The sequence below is a fragment of the Pezoporus flaviventris genome, unplaced genomic scaffold, assembly GCF_033815535.1.
Source record: "Pezoporus flaviventris isolate CSIRO_AGI_PZ_B2104156 unplaced genomic scaffold, CSIRO_AGI_Pfla_v1 ptg000003l, whole genome shotgun sequence".
NCBI lineage: Eukaryota > Metazoa > Chordata > Aves > Psittaciformes > Psittacidae > Pezoporus > Pezoporus flaviventris.
In genome coordinates, this window is record NW_026892551.1 from 9,386,656 (window position 1) to 9,406,567 (window position 19,912).

General features: G+C 40.3%; 1 protein-coding gene across 3 annotated transcripts in view; it reads right to left on the reverse strand.

Moving 5' to 3' along the window:
• The window catches only part of LMO7 (LIM domain 7), a 128,117-nt gene that overhangs the window by 63,338 nt on the left and 44,867 nt on the right, over positions 1-19,912 (reverse strand). For all 3 annotated transcript variants that reach the window (XM_061445259.1, XM_061445260.1, XM_061445261.1), the window contains exon 4: positions 10,237-10,343. In XM_061445259.1, the coding sequence (XP_061301243.1) occupies positions 10,237-10,343 (107 nt within the window). The remainder of the gene's footprint in view (positions 1-10,236; positions 10,344-19,912) is intronic.

The following is a 19,912-nucleotide window of genomic DNA, read 5'->3' on the forward strand; positions in this document are numbered from 1 at the left end:
CCTTCACAAATCTCTCAGAAAACTCCTAGCCCCATTACCTCAGGTCTGAGCAGCATTAGGTGTTCCAGACCTCAGAATTTTATGCACAAAATTAAAGTTGTTCTGATTTTCCTGTTCTTACTTAAGTAATCCAAGGTTTCCTGATTTTATACATAAAAAAAGAACACTTCCTGAAAAATTAACCTACAAGCTACTATTACAAGCTTTTTACTAGAGTAATTAACACTGATAAATTTGGACAGATTAGGATTAGTTTGTGGAGTTGTACAGTAATTCCCTAGCTGCACAGATCTGTGATGAAAATACACCATGACTCCAAGTCAAACCAAATATAAATATACTGTGCCTTCTGTTAACTCAGGCGTCTTTAGCTAGCGCTTTGCCAAATAATATCACTCACCCCAGAAAACCACCACAGCTGAGAGCATCTCACAAATATCAGGTCAGAGTTAAAAAGAATGTATTACTGCACCATCAACCTGACAAGCATATTTCAGCATTTATTCACAGGGCACAAATGGCTGTAATTTAATAGCCTTTGCAAAAGCAGAAGTATTTTGAACATGACCTCCCTTTCCCCGCCCCAGTTAAATATTTTATCATATAACGCACTGGAATCCACGTCAGTTGATGTATATCTGTATGTACTGGGTTCAAAGGTGTGTACATGTGTACATTTGCAGGATGTTTTTTCCATAAGGGAAAGAAAAGAGGAAATATCATCCACATTAGTCAGCCTTCTCACTCCAGTCCCAGCAACTGACTGCAGAAACCTCCAGAATTTTTCTTTCTGAGTCAGTTTCTGATACCACTCTCCCCCCCGACACAGACGGGAGCACAGCAAGGGTGCAGTCGATAAGGCAGAGGGCAGGGCTGCCAGAGTACTGGCTCTACAGGAACCTCATGACATTCAACGAGACAAAGTCCTAATCCTATCCCAACCCCTGGATGGACTTAACTTCTGCAATGGCAGAGCAGGGTGGGGAGCTGGACTTGGAGGTCCAACTGGGCTGAACATGAGTCAGCAGCAACCCCAGCAACAGGTCAACAGCACCCAGGGCTGTACAAAATAGAGTATGGCCAGAAGGCTGATGGACCTGATCATGCCCTCTTTCCCCAGTGCTCATTACGCCATGTCCATGATGCTGCCGTCTCCAGTTTGGTATCCCCCAGTACAGGAAAGATGCTCATAAACTGGTAGAGGTCATGGGGATGGTCAGGGCTAAGAGATCCTAAGCTTGATCATCCAGCTTCTTCAGCCTAGGGAGGAGTTCTCAGCTTAGGTTTTCTTCTGTTTGTTTTTTTTTGTTTGTTTTGGTTTGGTTTGGTTTTTGGTGTTTTTTTCCCTTTTGCTTCTTAAAGACAACAGATCTCCATCATTTAAAAGACACATGAAAAGAGCAAGTCTTTTTTGTGGGGTTAAGCTTGGCAGCTATCTAGCAGGCTTCATTCTCCCTACCCCACCATTTCTTGTCTTTGACGGCAAGACATTGTTTCATTTAACTGGTTTCAGTAACAAGATGAAAAAGACCCTGCAACCCTCTTGACATGGATATGCACTTTATAAAGACATTTGAATTTGTTAATGCATTATCAATTACATTCTGCAGTATCCACAGTAAGAAACTAGTTAATGCCATTTTGAAGGATACTATGAGCATTCTGATTAAGCAGTAGTAGCAATTAGAATTGAAAGCTCTGAAAGCAATGTAACAATCAAAGCTCAGGAATAGAAATGGCCAAAACTACAGTTTCAGATGAAGTAGGTTCCACTGTCCAGCTTTAACTTCTCTATTTACAGAGCACAGTTAAATGACAAAGTCCTGTATCCATGGAAAACTTCAAGAAGTCAGCTTTCCCCAGTATTTAAATATAGGAGCTCTTCCTATTGAGTTGTCTGCCCACAGAAAAGCTTACTGAACTTCAACAATTTACATGTTAAGTGGAGTGAAAAATAATACAACAGTGAACTTGCATACATGTTTCTGTACAATTGATATTAACGTAATACAACCTTATTCTTTTATTCTTCTTTCTTCAACTTCCAACCTCAGTTACCACCCCCTTTTTTTTTTGTATAGAAGAAAATAGAAAGTTACTAAAAAAAAAAAAAATGCAGTTTTTCTTTTGTAACTTGCTGTTAGTCATGCAAATTGCCTTCCCTTTTCTACTGCACTGCTTTATAAACTGCATCTAATGCTGGGATGCTAGGGGATTGCTGTGCATGCTTAAAACGCATGCAGGTGCCTAAGATTTAGCTGGATTCCCATGGGACTCCTAGAAGGTTAGAGACACTTCTCTTAGCACAAAGGAAAAGAACACTAAAATAAAATATTGTAAAGGCTTTTAGTAATAATGTTATTCCAGCGATAGTTTGAAAATGTAGTAGGATCAAAAATGAGGACTTTGAACAAACCAAACAAACCTTTCAGCAGAAAGCTGCTGTAACCTCTTTCAGCAAATAATTCAGTTTTGCACCTTAACTGCTTGAATTCTAACATAAAGCTATGGATCTGTGACACTGGAGATGCCTGAATTGCTCTCAGTGCAACTAACAGACACTACATGAGTTTTTTTTCCAAATTACTTCAGACTACTCATGTACACTTGCAGGTACTAGTATACAATTCCAGAAGTTTTTTATTCTTAAAGCAGAAACATCTTCACAAAATGAATAAATGGTAAATCAAACACCAGCAAAGGAATAACCCCATAAAGGAAATGTAACTTAAATCACTCAATAGAAAAAAAATAAATAACAATCCCAACATTTCTTGTAATGATCACAAACTTCAGAAAGTAGAAGGATTAAACAGCACCACACCCAACACTTTATAGACTTTACACTGAAGAGTTGGAAGTAAGTTTCTAGCAGGTATCGTCCAAAGTCTGGAACATAATTTATTGCTTACAATGGTTTTACTGGAATGATTTAAAGCTTATCCAAATTAAGGACATGAGCATGAATATTTTACACTAAGCACAAGTTCCACAAGTCTGAAAAAACATGCTCTATTTTCATTTTCTTTACCTCTGCATAATTGTCATCAGTATTAACAAGTAAAACATGCGAAATGAATTATCCTTAAATTAGTTATATCATAAACAGAATAAATAGAGCATTTTTAATGGTTAGAATATGGCTATGCCTGGTAAGTATTACCCATTTCTATGAATATGTCCATAGGGGAAAAAAAGGGAAAGGAAAAAACAAAAAACAAAAGAGAGAATTTCCACACTTATGTAGTCATAGGAACATTTCTAAAGTCATTCTAAAGTGAGGGTGCTGCAATTTTCCATTTCAAGGAAAGTGTCACCAGGAAACTCAGTTACCACAATAAAAGCCTATTACAACCACATGTGTAAGAAATGTTATTTCCCTGGATATAAGTGGAAGCAGCATTCATTGTTCTAATTAAATTTTGGTTAAGTGGCTTGCATTTCAGTTCTCAAGACCCACCAAACAGTCTTATTTCTTTCATCTCAACTTGAATTCAAAGATAGTTTCTTAACCTTTATGCTCAAGCCTTTGTGGTGATTGACTCTTCAGTCACATAGGTATAGGCTGGAGACCTTAGACAGGTATAAGTTTTGGGCTAAATACTACTGTATTTCTTGTCCTGAAGCACTTGGCTTCTATCCAGTACACAACTTTCTGTTCTACAGAAAAAAAAAAGGCAGGAAAGGGTGGCTCCGTGTTGGGCGTTTTGGGTTTTGGTTTGTTTGGTTTTTTTTTAAAGCCAAATTAGAAGTAGGTTCTTCAACTTATTAAAAATGTATTTTTCTTGGAAAAAGCACAGCAAATTCAGGTTCAGCTCCATCATGCACTCTTATTGTAAACATGAAACTCTTAAGCAAAAAAAAAAAAACAGAAACAGAAGAAAGATCATAGAATGGTTTGGGTTGTAAGTGATCTTAAAGATCATAAATATCATAAATGGATACCTTCCACTAGGCTAATTGCTCAAAGCATAACTCTGCAAATGTATTAAATATAGAAGGTGGCCCAAGTATGAATTCAGTATTATCAACAGCTAACACCAGCTCTGAGCTACCTGTCCACAAACTGGCTTGTGTTATCTCTCTCTCCTGTAAGTATCCATTTTCAGGGTATTTGACCCTGTCTCCCTTGAGCAAAATATGGCAGTTCTTCCTGAAGGACAAAATGGGATACAAGTCCCAAGAGAGTTGCTCATAATTATACCTCAAGCTTCCAGCTAAGTCACTTGTCAGCTAAAAGAGTTGAGTGTCACTGGCAGAGCAACCCTAAAAAAATTCTTCCAAAGACTGACATGTATTACTGCTTTCACAATTAGAAATGTTTATTTTTGGAGAGCTTTAAGAGCACTGAAAACAACCACCCACTCAAAAGATCATCTCTTCTATCCAACAGTTGTAGTATTCATCCCGTAGAACAGAAATTTCACTTCGCCTTTGTTAACCCTGCAGAAGAAAGTATCCTGAGTAGGAAATAACAGGAATCAGGAAATTTGGCAGATTCCCCAAGACTAGACAGGAAGAACATTAAAGTAACGAGAAACATCAACTTATTAAACAAAACAGAACAAAAACCAAAACCAACAACAAAACAACCCCCTTTTCTAATTAGAGCCTAAGATTTACTAAATAGCATGCAGTTACTTTCCACATGCAAAACAGGAATCTACTAATGGATTGAATGTAGCACTGGAAGAAGCTACACCTGCATTCAACCACTCTCTGCTACTGATTCACTGCTATTTTCAGGAACCCTATTATATCTGCACATTTAGTGGTTGCACCCAAAAAGACAAGTAAGGCACCTCTGTCACTGTAAATTGGCACCGAAGCTATTGTAACCTGAATTATGGGATTAAGAAGGTGGGTACTAGACGATGCTTTGTGTTTCACTTAATTAGTCAGTCCTAGAAGGTTTCCCTTTTGACAGCCCCTAAAATGAAGAGAGTTGTGCAGTAAGGGACAAGAGTTGCAGTATGGCTGGTAGTGATTTTGCATATATGCTTAAAATTGTTAATGTTGGTATAATGGGTACAATTGGTCATTCTTGTTTAATCAGAAGAAAATACCATTAAATGCATCCTACTCCAGATGGATGAAGAGATGCAGAATATGTTCTTACAGCCGCATCCCACAGCAACTATTTCATTTTCTCAGGGTTTATCTTAAAAGCATCTGATCTTTAAACTTCTTTGCAGTATTTTATAATTCAGAAAGTATTCTCTGAAGTGAAATAGACACCCTGTCTCAAAAAAAAAAAAGAAAAAGAAAAAACCCCACAAAAATAAAAACCAAATCAGCTGAAATGCATGAACACAAGGATGAACATGACAGATAACAGTTGTTACTTGTCTCTAGTTGGCTTTAGTTACATAGAGCTTTATGCAACACAAAGCATGGCATTCAAATTTTTCAAAAGTTGCTTTTTTCTTTAGGAAATAATGAAACATAATTGTGCTAAAGAAACATCAAATTGGTAAGCTTAAACTATTCAAAAGTTAGAAATGCCAGGGCCATAGGTCAGAGCTCAGTTACTTCATCTCATGTATGCACTTAATTTCAACTTCAGCAAGACTTGTATGACAGGGTTTTCTGTTCGCTTTATACAATTTACACTTCATTTAGTGAACAGGATTGATAACAAATATTTGGAAAAGTACAAAGCAGCAAGAAGTTGAAGGCCTTATCCAAATCCCAAGTTTTGCAAGGCACAGAGATACTTCTGGCTACCTTGGGAGATAGTTTGAGCCTCATTCTATATATAACCCTGTAGTAAAAATATTAACAGGAGCCAAATATTTTAAGCTGCTATTTTATTGAGAAATAAAATTGCTACTGTAAACCAAACTTCAACATTAGGGCTCAAGGGCTTGTGGTGGCTTTAAAAAAGTTTGTTGGATTTATTAGTAGTATTAATGAGACTTGTGGAGTGGATACTTCATTTTCCAGATTTTTTTTTTTTTTCAGACAGAAGAACTAATTTGCTTGAAAGACAAGACACACTCTCAGTCTGACTCTTCAGGCTGCCTCCTTTAAAACTGATGATTGGGATAACAAATTCCACCAGAACTGAAGTTTGGCATCTGCCTAAGCAAACTCGCCCTTTCAACTCCACAAGTCGATTTTACAAAGAACCATTCCACAGCTGGGAACAGCTGGGTGTGTCACCTCTAAAGAGATGGGTAGGGAAGTACTTGCATTTTTAAATAGTAACTGACAACTGAGAGTCACTGAGCTCATATTGAATTCTTACTTTGACAGGACTAAAAAATAACCAAATGAAGTGAATCTCTCATTGGTGTAAATTTAAAAAACCCTCTCAAGCTGCTGGGTTTTAAAATAACACCTCCTCCAATTAAAAATAATAAAATCCTAGGCTAAATAAAAATAAAATAAAATAAAATATACTGAAAGAATGGAAGAAAAATGCATAGGCATATACACAAATAACTAGCCACAAAACAGTATGATGTGCACATGACTGCCAAACATGGTATGCGAGGAATAAATCCATCTGGATAATCTTTATTGGAACACATGACACATTGCTGTACTATACCATTGAGCAATAACTTCTGCAGATTTACAGAAAGACTGAACTATAAATCTCAGGCATTACTGCACACTCCCGTTTTCATTGGCAGAAAAGAAACCATCCATGCCAGTATATTTTTTCCACATTACCTGACTACTAATCTCATTGCTGATCTGGCAAAGCATAAAGTTTGCAAGGCTTTGAAGAGCAACCAGTAATTTTAACCAGCCCTCTTCACACAACCTTCTAAACAATGAAAATTTAAGGAGCTTTTTCTTTGCAAAAAGGATAATCACATAATCACTTGGAACTGAGAGTCTGGATATTTAAGAGGATTCTTGCCTCTCCTGTCCCAGATACTAGTTGTAATTACAGAGGACTTTCTCATTATCCCTATGCATCATCTCACTTGCAATAGAAAACAAAATACAAGTGAAAGTTGTAACCTCCTTACCAGATAGGAAGATTATTTTCTTAGCACAGCTTCTGGCAAGCCATGAGGAACAGAGAGTCTTCACCTTAACTCAGGTGACAAAAGAACATCACCCAACACACAAATACAAAGTTCAGTATCTCTGAAAGGCATTGTGGTGGTGTTGATGAGATAGAAAGACCGAGCACTTATCAGCAAAGGTACAGTTAAAGGTACAAGGAGAACTTACTTTTCCTTCTGGGAAGGGAGCCTGCCCAGGTGGACAGGACCACAGCACAAGATGCCAACAGCCTTAGGGCATATGATTTCCCACAAGGTAAGGAGAAGGAGGTACCACACGTAACTGCCAGGCAGCAGAGGCAGGAAGAACAGAGGGAACACCTCTCCACAGAGCACATCATCCTCAGTGGGCAGGCGATCCTCCTCCAGGACCTTTCCAGCACCAGAGGCATCAGAACAATTAGAGAAGTCTACAGAAGGCCCAGCATGGCAGGGATGGAGATGCAACCTCCCAGCCAGCATCAGAAATTGGTTTTGCTCTGACATAAAATGACAACTCTCATGACTGCCTTTAGCTACATAAGCAGACCCACCCTTTTAATAGTACCTTCCTCTTATCTCCTTTTCACATGCAAGGCAAATCAGGTATCTTCTTATGCCTGGCAGTACATATGTGTATCCCACCAGCATGCTGTTCTCAGCCTGAAAAGCTGACTGTTTCAGCAACAGTTTAGTTAACCTATTTTGGGTAGATAAGCATGCTCTAATGGTGGTGCAACTGCAGAACACAGCAATACTGCTGAGGTGTCAAAATACACACCACTTCAGGCACACGTAAATGTTATCCTGCACAACCTATCGCAGATGGTTTAAGATGTGGGCAATTAGCCTCGGGTGACAGCAGCAAAATGGATTTGCTTAGGAATGTTAGCCAAAAATAAAATGTAATCTTTTATAAAAATCAGCATATAAAAAAGGTTTCCCCTCTTTGGGAAAAGAAATTATTTACTTCTAATGCTGAAACTAAGGTTAACAGAGGATAATATGAAAGCAAGACATGAAATAGTATCCCTTTTCTGAGGTCTGGCATCCTACAAGTTTTGACGAAATTGGTAATTCAGCTCAAATATATGAAGTTATTTATTTCTATTAAATAACAAAAAAAAAAACAACAACAAAACATCAGATAAAGCTCCTGATCAGATAGCATTTCTGTCCTGACACACATATGACTCTCTCTGGAAACCCTCTGAAGACTAGATTGCCCTCTGGGTAATCAAATGACTCATAATAAACTTTTCAATGGGGAGAGCTCTCTTCGTATAACTTATTTCCTTCATTTGTTGGACTAAAACTTCCCATCCCCCTCCAAACTCCTAAACACATCAAAATGTGCTGGTATAGTTTAGGTTACCACTTTACAGCACGCTCAGATACAGAAGTTTTGAATTATTTTAAGTATTTTACACACACTGTGGGACTGGCATATAACAGTTTGGAAAAATCAAACTTATACTGAAATGCATTAAAAGAGCATGGCTATACCACCAGCAGCTGGCAGCTTCCCAGCTCTAACCCAGACCCCTTTCATTGCTCTCAGTAAGAAGAGCTCAATGGTTAAACCTACTTTTCTGAAAATCACCAACTAACCTGTTGCCAAGTACCTATGATGTAAAACCCCCACTGCCTTATGGCAACTTCAAATTCCAGCCTTACTCTCTGTTCCCAGAGCTGGGAGGGGAACCAGCAGAGCTGAAAGGATAAAACAAAACTAAACAAAACACATCACCAACAAAACCTGGTTACAGACCCACTGGATTAATTTCATGGCTGACCTCACTTGGAAGCTGCTGTTAAAGTAGGGACAAGTTGGACAACATACCTTGCACAACAGTTTGCTAACTCGACCTCCCCAGGGTTTCAGCTTGTCACTACTGACATTGCTGAAGCCCAGCTCCTGACTGCCTCTAACCCTTCCTGGTGATACTCTTGAAAGCAAACCTCCACAAAAATAACTGTAGTGAGGGTTTTGTGGATAATTGAAGCATGCTAGAAGCTACCAACCCTCCAGCTTTTGGCATGATGTAGGAACCAGCAGCAAGAATACCAGCATCCTGGAAAGGTGCCAAGTCCCTAAATACGTTTCGGGTATGAGTCAAAGATTGGAAAATGCATTGCCATCTCAAGTATCAGACCTCAAAACGGTATGAACTTTCATTCTGAAACCAGGCAGAGAGTATGTCAACATGCTACTGCCAGATCCACCTACATAGAGATTTCTTTCCAATTAAAGCAACTGTGTCATTTCACAGTATTTTTTTTCCCTTGTATTTACAGAAGGATTACTGCCTATTCTTCTTTTATAAAACCAGCAATGTAAGATAGGAATCAATTCTTAACATTTAACCTGATAGGTTTTCAGCAAAAATCACTGAAGCTTCTCTTTTTTTTTTTTGAGACAATAAATCCACCCTTTGTACTAACACAATAAAAACAGCTAACACTGTAACAAAGCAAGATGCCCCAGGACAATATTTTTCCATGACACATTTATCTTAAAACACCTGTTAAGTGTCTATACAGTAAAAATGCACCTTAATCTCTCAGAAACTACTAAGACTCCTAATAGGAGACACAGCAGTCCTGAGATTTGAGAATCCATCAATTATATTTCTGAACCAAACCACTGCTATTTCACCGGAAAACTCTTTTCTCTGTAAACATGACAATTTCCCTTTGTGCAATTCAGTACTTGATTTCTACACCCCCATTGACAGGAGATGTGACATTCAGTAACAAACACCTGATTAATAGTTGGAGTGGTGAGACCCGCGGTCCTTGAGGAACACTGTACCTCAGCCTCGGAGCCATTCAGATAAGTATCAGAAGTACCACCTCAGCCTTTCAGATTTTACATCAGTAATCTCAAAGCATAAAGGGAAGCGATGCTTGCGATACCATTTAACAGTTAATTTTGCTCCAAGTTTAAAATAACCTGAACAGTTTCTCTCTCATATATTAAATCCTGTAAATATTCATTAATTATTTTGCTTGTAAGGTATAATACTCATGTTTTAAAATTAAATTTGTGCAAATCGTATCTACCAGTCTCAACAAGGCTTAAACCCTCTCCACAGTATTCAGAACTGCTTGTACCAGATTAAAAGAATTTTCCATAGGCAAACATTAAAAATAAATAAATCAATAAAAAAAAGACCGTGAAACATCTTGGAGGGAGAAGGGGAGGGAGAAAACAAACCACAAAACTCACTTGACTGTAACTCGATTGGACAAATCCTGAAGATCTCCTGGATGAAAAAGCTGAGCTTCTTTCAGTCCAATATTTTCACACGCTTTCAGAAAAACATTTATATTATCCTGCAAAGAGAAGTAGAAAGCAGTTGCTTAGTTAAAAGCACTAAGCAGGTTTTGCAAGATGATTAGCGACAGCCTCTGAATGTCAAAGTCCAGTTCACGTAAATAATACTGAAAAAACAATCTTTGGGATCATAAACACAGGTCGTTCCTCATGCACATAGGCAGGCTGGGTTGAGATCTCAGTGACTGAGGGGTATGTTAAAGATTACCTGGCATAAGGCAGCAGTGAGCCAGTAGGCAGCAATCTCCACTTTGATGTCAGCTCTGTTCAGCAAACAAACGCCCTCTTCCTCGCTTTGCACGACAAGCCTCACCTCTTGCCTTTAAAAATAACTCCAGCTACTGACATTCACCACCCAGAAACTCTTGGCAGGGGAGGAAGAAGAGGAGGGACGCACTGCTTCTATGCTCACAGACCGCTGAGGGAATACTGCACCTGGAGTCTGGGTTTGGTTGCTGAGCAAAGCTCCAAAGAGACAGAAACCAAACTGTATTCGGTGCTGCTGCTTCCTTACATCAGGGGTTTTTCCTCTCCTTTGTGTTCCTCCCCTCTTTATGCCCCCCCCCCCAACTCACACCAATATTACAGAGTATAGGTGCAGGGTATTAACGTGTTACAGCACCACTCATTGCACCTGCTGCAGATCAACCCAGCTGCAAGAGCAAGGTTAAAAATAAATAAATCAAACGATAGAGAAAGATTATACAACTTGTGATCTCTTTCCACTCCATAAACAATAGGCATTAGGCAAGAAATTCCTTCTCGTTAAGGCGGAATGCTATCAACAACAAAAGAATGTGCCCTCTTGCGCACTTGCTCCCTTCAGCTGTAAGCCACAGGAAAAGGTACACAAAGTTACTTAATTCAGAAGCTACCCACAGCCCTGTCATTTGCAGGGTTCCTAAATCAAGGTACTGGTAACAGAGTTCCACAGTATGGATAAGCTCTACTTCAGCAATTTAACACACCTTAAACTTTTTTTTTTCTTTTTGACACATAATCACTGCCTGTAACAATTATACCATCATTTAAAATTTCTTTAAAAACAAAAAACATAAAGAAAACAACCACTGCTTCTAATACAGGCTTTAAAAAGTAAAAGAAACCCAAGAATACCCACAACCTTCTGTTTTGAGGGTCCCCAGGATTCTAGTATTTCTTATCAGTCTGTAAACATGGCTTCATTCAAGGAAAACGTTTGAACAAGGTATTCCCTGTGCAGGCTGCAGGCTCTGTGTTAACACAGCCAAAAGATCCCAAGTGTCTCACACTGGGAAGGTTCTGCCTCAAAGCCTGATGTGCGACATGCCATGGTGGGAGCTGTTCTGCTTCAGGGGGATGACATGACAACAAGGGGGAACATGATGTGGTGGCAAATGAGACAAAGTGGCTTGGAAGGATGGAGGACAGGCAACCTCACCTCTGCCTGTGCATTAGCCTCTGCAAGTGCCCAGGGGGCTGCCTGCACAAGTGGCCCAAGGAGATTGATGATGGGGGGTGTAAACTCAGGAGGGACATTTACTTTTCCTTTCCATACAGCATAGGGAAATCTGATTATATGTGGCAGTTTTATTCAATTAATATTTGAGAGCTGGTGAGCGACTGGCACAGGTTGCCCAGAGAAGCTGTGGTTGCCCCAACCCTGGCAGTATTCAAGACCAGGTTGGACTGGGTTTTGAGCAACCTGGTCTAGTGGAAGGTGTCCCTGACTCTGACAGCGGGGTGGGAACCAGATGATATCTAAGGTCCCTTCCAATCCAAGGCATCCTACGATTCTATGATTAGTACCAAAACCCCAAAGACTTGAAAAGACATCGCTTCTTCTGTATGGAAGTGGCCACAGACTACAGTCCCATGCAAGAAGGGGAGCTGCTTGGTAAACAGCGACAGGCGCCTCTCAGGTCAGTGTACAGGGGTCCGGGAAATCCAAGAAACTTCTGCAGAGCAGAAGGAAAAAGTAGTTGCAAGGCAATGAACACTGACACTGATCAAGGCAACATGCCCTAATTGTTCTCACCAACCACCCAAACTCACAGTCAACACCCAAAGCGATGAGTTACATCAACTGAACTGCAGAAAATGTGCACATTGTGCAGGTAAACAAGGAAGAAGAGTTAGAGGTTTAGAGGAATGGATGCTGCCTACACCCCAAGCAGTAGGAAAACAAAGGAGTTGCTCATCAGTGGCTGCTTGGCTGCACAACCACTGAACTGTTGGCACACAAGAGAATTAATTTTGAAGGTGGCGCAGCAATTAAACCTATCAAACATCAATCTCTTGATAAATAACACTTACAGCTTCTGAGAACACATGAGCCAAAACCTTCAGAAACTGGTCAGAGACCAGAAACTTCCCAAAGGCCAGGGAAAGACAACATGGGAGGCAGAACACAGCTATTCACAGCCTTTGTGTGCAGGATAAAACATGGCTCAAAATGTGCCTCCCCCAGCTCCCAAGCCAGCAGTTTGATCACACCTACCATCTCAGGTGGGACTGCCCCAATGCCAGTTCTCATCCGGTCAGGGCCTGGAACTGACACCCAGAGACCATGAGATGGCACCCAAAAAGTTATTACTCAGGTTAGCAAATTGACACAAAAAGGTATCATTTCAACAAATCGGCACTTGTAAATACTGTCCTCGCCAAGTTATTCTTCCCTAATCATTGTAAATCACTGAAGCCACAAGTCTCAAAATAGCTAATAGCAGTTTTAAACTCTACCAGAATAATGAACCTTAAAATTAATTTTAAATAGCACCACAGAAATAAGCAGGGGAAAAAAAGACAAGCTATCAACCTTGCAATTAGATTTAACATTAGAGATGTGAACAGGAACATTGTTCAGTGATTAATGCATTCAAATATAGAACCCATTATGCTATTCCTTTTACCAATATAACTGTACTTTAAATAAGACTAATTGAAGTTACAACTTGAGCTTCAAAGCATATACTCCAATCAATCTCATCATACTCCACAAAAATATTCTTAAGCATTCAGAACTCATAAGTCTGGAGAAGCGCAACACAACAGATCTACCTCCTCGTGACTGCAAGTCACTGAAGCGGCATGCTTGAGGTAAAAAAAAAAAAAAAAAAGACTCATGTCCACAACTGCCTTCTACCACTGAGGTCTTCCAGATGTCTGTAAATGAGGGCAGGCCATTTAAGTTCAAGCAAGATTCAAATTAGTAGTTGCAGAGAGAGGAGCATGACGATGAGAGAAGACAAGGGACCTATAAAATGAGAACTGGAGAACTTGGTTCCGTTATACCCATAAAATGGGGCATGAGAGGCAATACTGCTGCCATCTACCAGCACAAGGGAAGCAAAACCAGAAAGGGAGAGAAGAGATGCCCAGTCCAAAGGCAAGGCTCCATGGTCAGGCAGATCAAATACGTTTATATAGAAAACATGAGGTTTAAGACCATTAAAAAAAAGAAATCTCCTGAACTGACAGGCACTATATGGACAAAAATTAACTCCATGCTTTTAATACAGAGCTCCAGTAGTGCATTTCCATAAGCACCTGAAGTTGGAATTAGCATCATAGAATTAGAGTTTAAATCACAACAAAAGTAAAGTCTTAAGTCTTAACCACAAAATTCAGTAGCAATTTATTTCTGGTATGTTATTACTACTTCTAAGTGTTTGGTGAGACAGGGTAGGGAGGCTGGGGGGTGGAGGGGGCCCATTTCTTTTTCCCCAGATGGTGTGCATGATGAAACGGCAGAGCATTTCAGATGCTCCCAGCACAACTTGAGTTTCCCACACGCAGTAGACTTACATTAAATGCACAGCACAAAATGCTGAGTAGGTATAGCTATTACCTTTCAGCATTTCATTTTTGTCTCAAACTTCAAAGTAAACCGCACCCAAAAACTCTGCGAAGTCGTAATACAAGAGAGACAGAGCCGGCAGTGGGAAGCAGGTCATCCACGAGCAGGCATTTAAATACCACTGATCCAGGGAATGACATGATACCACATGTTTTCAGGCATGCACCTGCCTTTCTGGTCCCCATGGTGCATCACCAGCCACAAACCATTCCCTCTGCCTGTTGCTAAAGCATCCCTCTAACCAGTGTTGAGCAGGAGCCAAGATAACATGCCCATACTGAAAGTGAGACTGTGGTCCATTCCCTCCTCTCCCATATTGTAGCAAAGCAGAAAGAGTGCCTTCTCACTCTTCATGAACACAGCCTTATGGACATGATGAGAGCAAAAAGCTGAGTCTTCCCTGTCCTTCCTTGCCAGGCCTAAGTGCTGCTCCTGCTCCCAGACAAGGAGCAGGGGGGCTGCACCAGAGCTCTGCACCTCCAGCAGGGATGCCACAACAGGGCTCCTCATTCCCATTACTATCCTCCAGACTGCAAAGAAGAAAGAAGCCAGTCACTGTGGGAAAAACGTGAGAGTACAGATATCTTCCTTTAAAAGTAATTTAAAAAAATGAAATAAAATTTGAGGTATTGCCACTGGCATTAGTGCCATGTTTGCAGCTGGAATCAACTCCTAATATATGCCACCATGGCAAGAACTTGAGACAAAGGTGAACAGCACTATGACAAGGAAGACAAATATACATTGCTGGTGAGGTGGCGGCAGTGGTGGGAAATACACCTCAATGCCCATAAAAAACAGAAAATAGAGCAAGAACTTCTAAACCAGGAAAAAAACCTGCATGAGCAACAGGGAAGTGAGGGAAAATACAAAAGTAGAGATACAAAAAAGATGGAGAAAGAGTTGGCATTAAGTATGAAAAAACCAACCACCCACTAACCTAAGAAGACATAAAGTGTGTAAAATACAAAAAAAAAAAATCTCAGAAATCTCTAAAGTGAAAGAGCATAAAGTGAAAGGCAATTAAGAGAGGTCTCCATGTAAGTATGTGTAAATACCATCTTATTTTGACTACTTACGTGCAACGCAAGATCACAGTAAATTCAGCTTCTATATTTGAGACGCAATTTAATTAAAAAATAAATCCCTTATTATCATTATTATCTGGGTGGGGCAGGAATATTAATTTAAACAAGCATGTAAATACATTTCTTTCTTTAAGGTGCAGTCATGCTGTGTGGTAAGCCTGTCTTCTCCCTGGTTAACTGTTTCTCTGAAGCCTCACATATGCACTGAAACACAGATAGATCTCGTAGGCATACAAGTTATGGCACATCTTTCAACTCACTTGGCACCTGGGAGAAAAACAATTTAATTAACATGGTGTTTTTCTGTTTTTCCTGGCTGCATCAGCCAACAGATGAAGACAGTCCCCCAGGTGTCTCCTACTTCTATGCAAACACCCACTGTTTCAGTTCAAAACCTTACTTTTACTGCAATACAAAGCTCTGTTTTGTTTTGGATCTGGCTAGGGTTTTCTTGGGGCTTGTTTGGTTAGTTTGGGTTTGTTGTCCGTTTTTTTGACTTGGGTTTGGTTTTCTTTGGTGGGGGTGAGATTTTTAGGGGGTTGGTTTTGGTGGGTTTTTTTTTCATTTTCAAAGTATCAAGGGGAAGAACAGGAACTGAATTTCATAATTACACCCTATGCTCACAGGGCCATGAGGCATATTCACATGGAAGTATTACAGCATCACCCAGACCGTGACTTTGTGCCAGAAGATGTTTTCATTTTCCAGGCTCCCAGAGGAAAAAAAGAAAACAAAAAAAAACCAAAAAGAAAACAAAAAAACAAACAACAACAAAAAAAAAAACAAAAACCAACCCAAAACCAACCAAACAAACCCAAAAAAAACCACAAAACAAACAACAACAACAACAAACCAGCAAAAAAAACCCAAAACACAATAATGCATTTCTGACATTTTAGGAAGAGAAAATGATGCATTTTTTCAGCTATAGAATTCTGAAAATCATCTGAATAGATCACATTTAAGAGGCATTTTTCTTAGTGCTACATTTATGGAGACATTTGGAGTCCTCTTGAGAGTTTACACTGTGTCTCCTTCAGTTCGGCATTCATGACAAATCTTTATTAGCACCTAAATAAGGGCCTATTTCCATTATAAAAAGAGGTATTTTTTAAAAAAGTAGGATAGATGCATCACTATACTGACCACTAAGGCTGGCTCAAATTGGTTAAATGCATACCTCAGCGCTGCCTTTTGCAGTGGCATCACTGTGCAGCTAAGCGTTGTTTATATTTGGAGGTGGGGTAAGGGAAGAAACCTAAAGCAGGAGCTCGTTGAACAAGTTGGGTAACTTGCTCTTCCTCGGAGGTATGTTTCGGTTATTAGCACTGGCTGTGGGTGTAGGTGGGGGCAGAAGGGGTGAGGGCAAGAGCAAAGTATGGGGCTGAGCCAGCCTTGTGGTGTGACCACAGGCCTGGAAGCCAGGAACTCACAGTTACCACCTTGGCCTTGCACACTGGGATGCTTAGTGCCCATCACCTACTCATGCCATCTGTAGACTGTGATGTCCCTGCTCCTACAGTTCTCCAAAGGCTTCTAATGCATTGGACCTTGAACTGAAAGGAGAGCAAGGAGTAGGTGGAAAAGCTAAACCACTCTTTTCTTCCCTCTCTTTTTGGGCCCCAAACTAAAAATAATAATTAAAGCAATCACCCTGCAGGGATAATTTGACTTAAGACTGACCTCCAGGCTTCAGTAAGTTATCCCACCTATAACAGAGTGCACAGAGCACCATGTTGGCCAAAGATCAGAAACGGTGCTAATTGCATTGCCACTCCCCTCTGTGTGCCCTTCGCTGTTTTTCCACATTAGGTGAAATAATAAATTACTGTGATCCTTGACACAGGGATTTCCTGCCCCAGCTCTACACATGATTACAGACACCAACTGTTTTAACGATGCACTTCCAGATTTCCTCTCAAAAAGCAGGTGCTCCTCCTGCCAGAATGCAGGAATGAAACTTTTTGCATAAACGTTCTCATTATCTTAGTGCTTCCAGTATTGAAACTTTAAATCAGCCAGAAGGAGGAATATTCCCCTTCACCACTGCAATTCATGAGTGTCAGAGTTCAGCCATTATGGAAAACACGTTCTGAAGCAGCATTAGATAAGAACTATTCTGGTTTTGAACAAAAAGGGCCATCCACCCCCCAAACCCCAATTCTACCTGCAATGACAACAGCCAGTTACAGACCTCTGTAAGGCCAGTGTGTGTACTGAAGGATCTTCCCCAGCGTTTGTTCCTCAGCTCCTGGCACTGCCCACCACCATATGTAGTGGCCAGCAGAAGACCTCTCTGCTCAGCTCATCTCATTGCCTGCAACCTCTTGCAGCACTGAGCTCAACAGTTTCCTTCCAACAGGAGTGATGGGATTAAGGGAAACACACAACAGGAATTAACGGGGTATTTTTGAAACAAGACTTCCAAGTTGACAGCTTTCAAGGTGTTCAACAGAGCAAGGGACCAACTGTCCTCAACGACTTGAAATTCCTCTCAGGCCTCTGTCTTTTACCCAGCTATAGCATAACCTTTGCTATGACATTATAGCCATGTATATTACAGCAACAATATGTACCAAATAAGGCTTTTACTGTTAAGAGTGAGTATCAGGTTGTAAACCACAGGTGTGTTTCTGGGATGTTGGTGCTACCAAATAAGGCCAGCTGGAAAAGACAAGAGCAAAAGTACAGCACATGGGCACCCTGGGCTGACAAGCCTTGCAGGTCAGGAGAGCTCTCTGTCCTTCACAGCTTCATCCCATTTTGGGCCGGACAAAGCTACTTTAGGTCACTCCTTGCAGGCATTCTTACTGCAAAGAACATACAGGCTTGGAAAGCCAATATGGAATAACCATCCCAGGCTATTTCTGTGTTCAGACAAGCCTTAACTTTCCCACCAGTTAGTTGGATTCTAGTCAAAGTCAAGAAAAAAAAAAAAAAAAAATCAAGTGATCTGCTTTTCACCTCAAATAGTTTATACAAAACAGACTTTACAAGCAAACCATGTTAAATACTCTAGTGCCAAGTCACCCCACTACACAGAACTGGAATGACAGTAATCCACTTAAAGGTGAAACTCCCCTGAAGCCTAATGAGTAATGAAAGAAGTAAAGAACTCTTGTTCTTGAAACACAAAGTTTTGGCACCTTCCACCCCCTCCTCCTGCCCCTATATATACAAGTTTTTCTGTTTTGCACACACAGGTCAACAATTTGATACAGATGAAATTCAGTCCCTCCACATACAGGGCTTGAAACAGAGCAAGTTGCCTCAGATCCTCAAGTCACATAGTCCCTGATTTTTAGACTATGATTTAGTATTTCAGTCTTCCTAAAAGAGAATTGGTATGTTTCTTCTAACTATGCTTCCTTCAAGAGCCAGAAATGTTTTGCATCTCAAGCAGAGTAGCCTAATACTATTGTATTTAATCTTTGCTCTGGTCCTTCTGCTGTATTTAATCTCTGCTGCCCTAATACAGGCTTATCCTGTGCTGAAGGGAAACTCTGCCAGCACACCCAGATCAATGAACAGGTTCAGAGATGGTCTGCCTTGATGCCCATCTGAGCTCCTGCATTAGTTCCAGGCTAACTCATGTTGCTCCCTGTCCTCATGCCCCGGAGAAAGCAGCAGCTCAGCGCCCCGCATTTGGTATTGGCATTGTATTTAATTGCTTTTTTACACACATCACTGGAGGAGGGTGATTCAACACAGGCATGCAGGCGTGGAGGTGCTCAGACGGCTGTTAAAAGATGTTGTATAAGGATTTGATACCAAACAGAAGAGCCAGTAACACAGCTGTACAGCTCCAGCACTCAAAGCACAGAAAAAGTTATCACTGCTGCAATTAACATCTACTTTCTTTGGAAATTGCCACAAAATTTAAGCACCACACACCAATGAATATCTGACAAACCAGTCACTGTAGCGTCCAGCTCAGGAAGATTTAACACAGATAAAGACCAACTGCCGCAAGAAATCTCAAAACTGCACTTCCTTGGCAAAGGCAGGAGCAAAGAGATTATAAATGTCACAAGTATGATTTAAGGTGTGTACCTGTTCTACGTGGTTGGCATTTCTTTCCCAGTTAAGAAGGAATGTTTCTTTACAAACACAGAAAGAGTCATCAGTTATTTAAGGAAATAAAAATAGCATACAGACAACAGCTGATTGAGTTGAGAAATGGAAACTTTTTGCAGTTTGTTTGGCAACCATATTTACGTATTTTGTTAAGTGCTGGCAAGTTGAGGCAAAAAAGGTCATACTTTCTCATAGCTTTGCTTCATAGCAAGAGGAGAGATGAAAAATTTCCACTTTAGAAAGTTCTCGCTGCCCATCCTATTGCTTTACAGTTAGTTTATAAGCCTTTTTAAATTAATTAATTAACATTTTGACATCTCATCCCAGTAACATGCTGGAAGCACCAGTCTGGAAGAAATTCTCTCATTTAAAGCCTCCCCAAAATACTACTTTTGATTTACAGAGATGAACCAACAGGCACAGCACTGACTGTCCCCTGACAAGAGACCAGGGCAAGCAGCTGAACCTTCATTTCTTGGGGTCTGTACCGACATAATTTCTTCCCACTTGTGTCTCCTCCATACATTTAATTTCATCATCTCCCACCCAAAACCTGTCAAGTTCA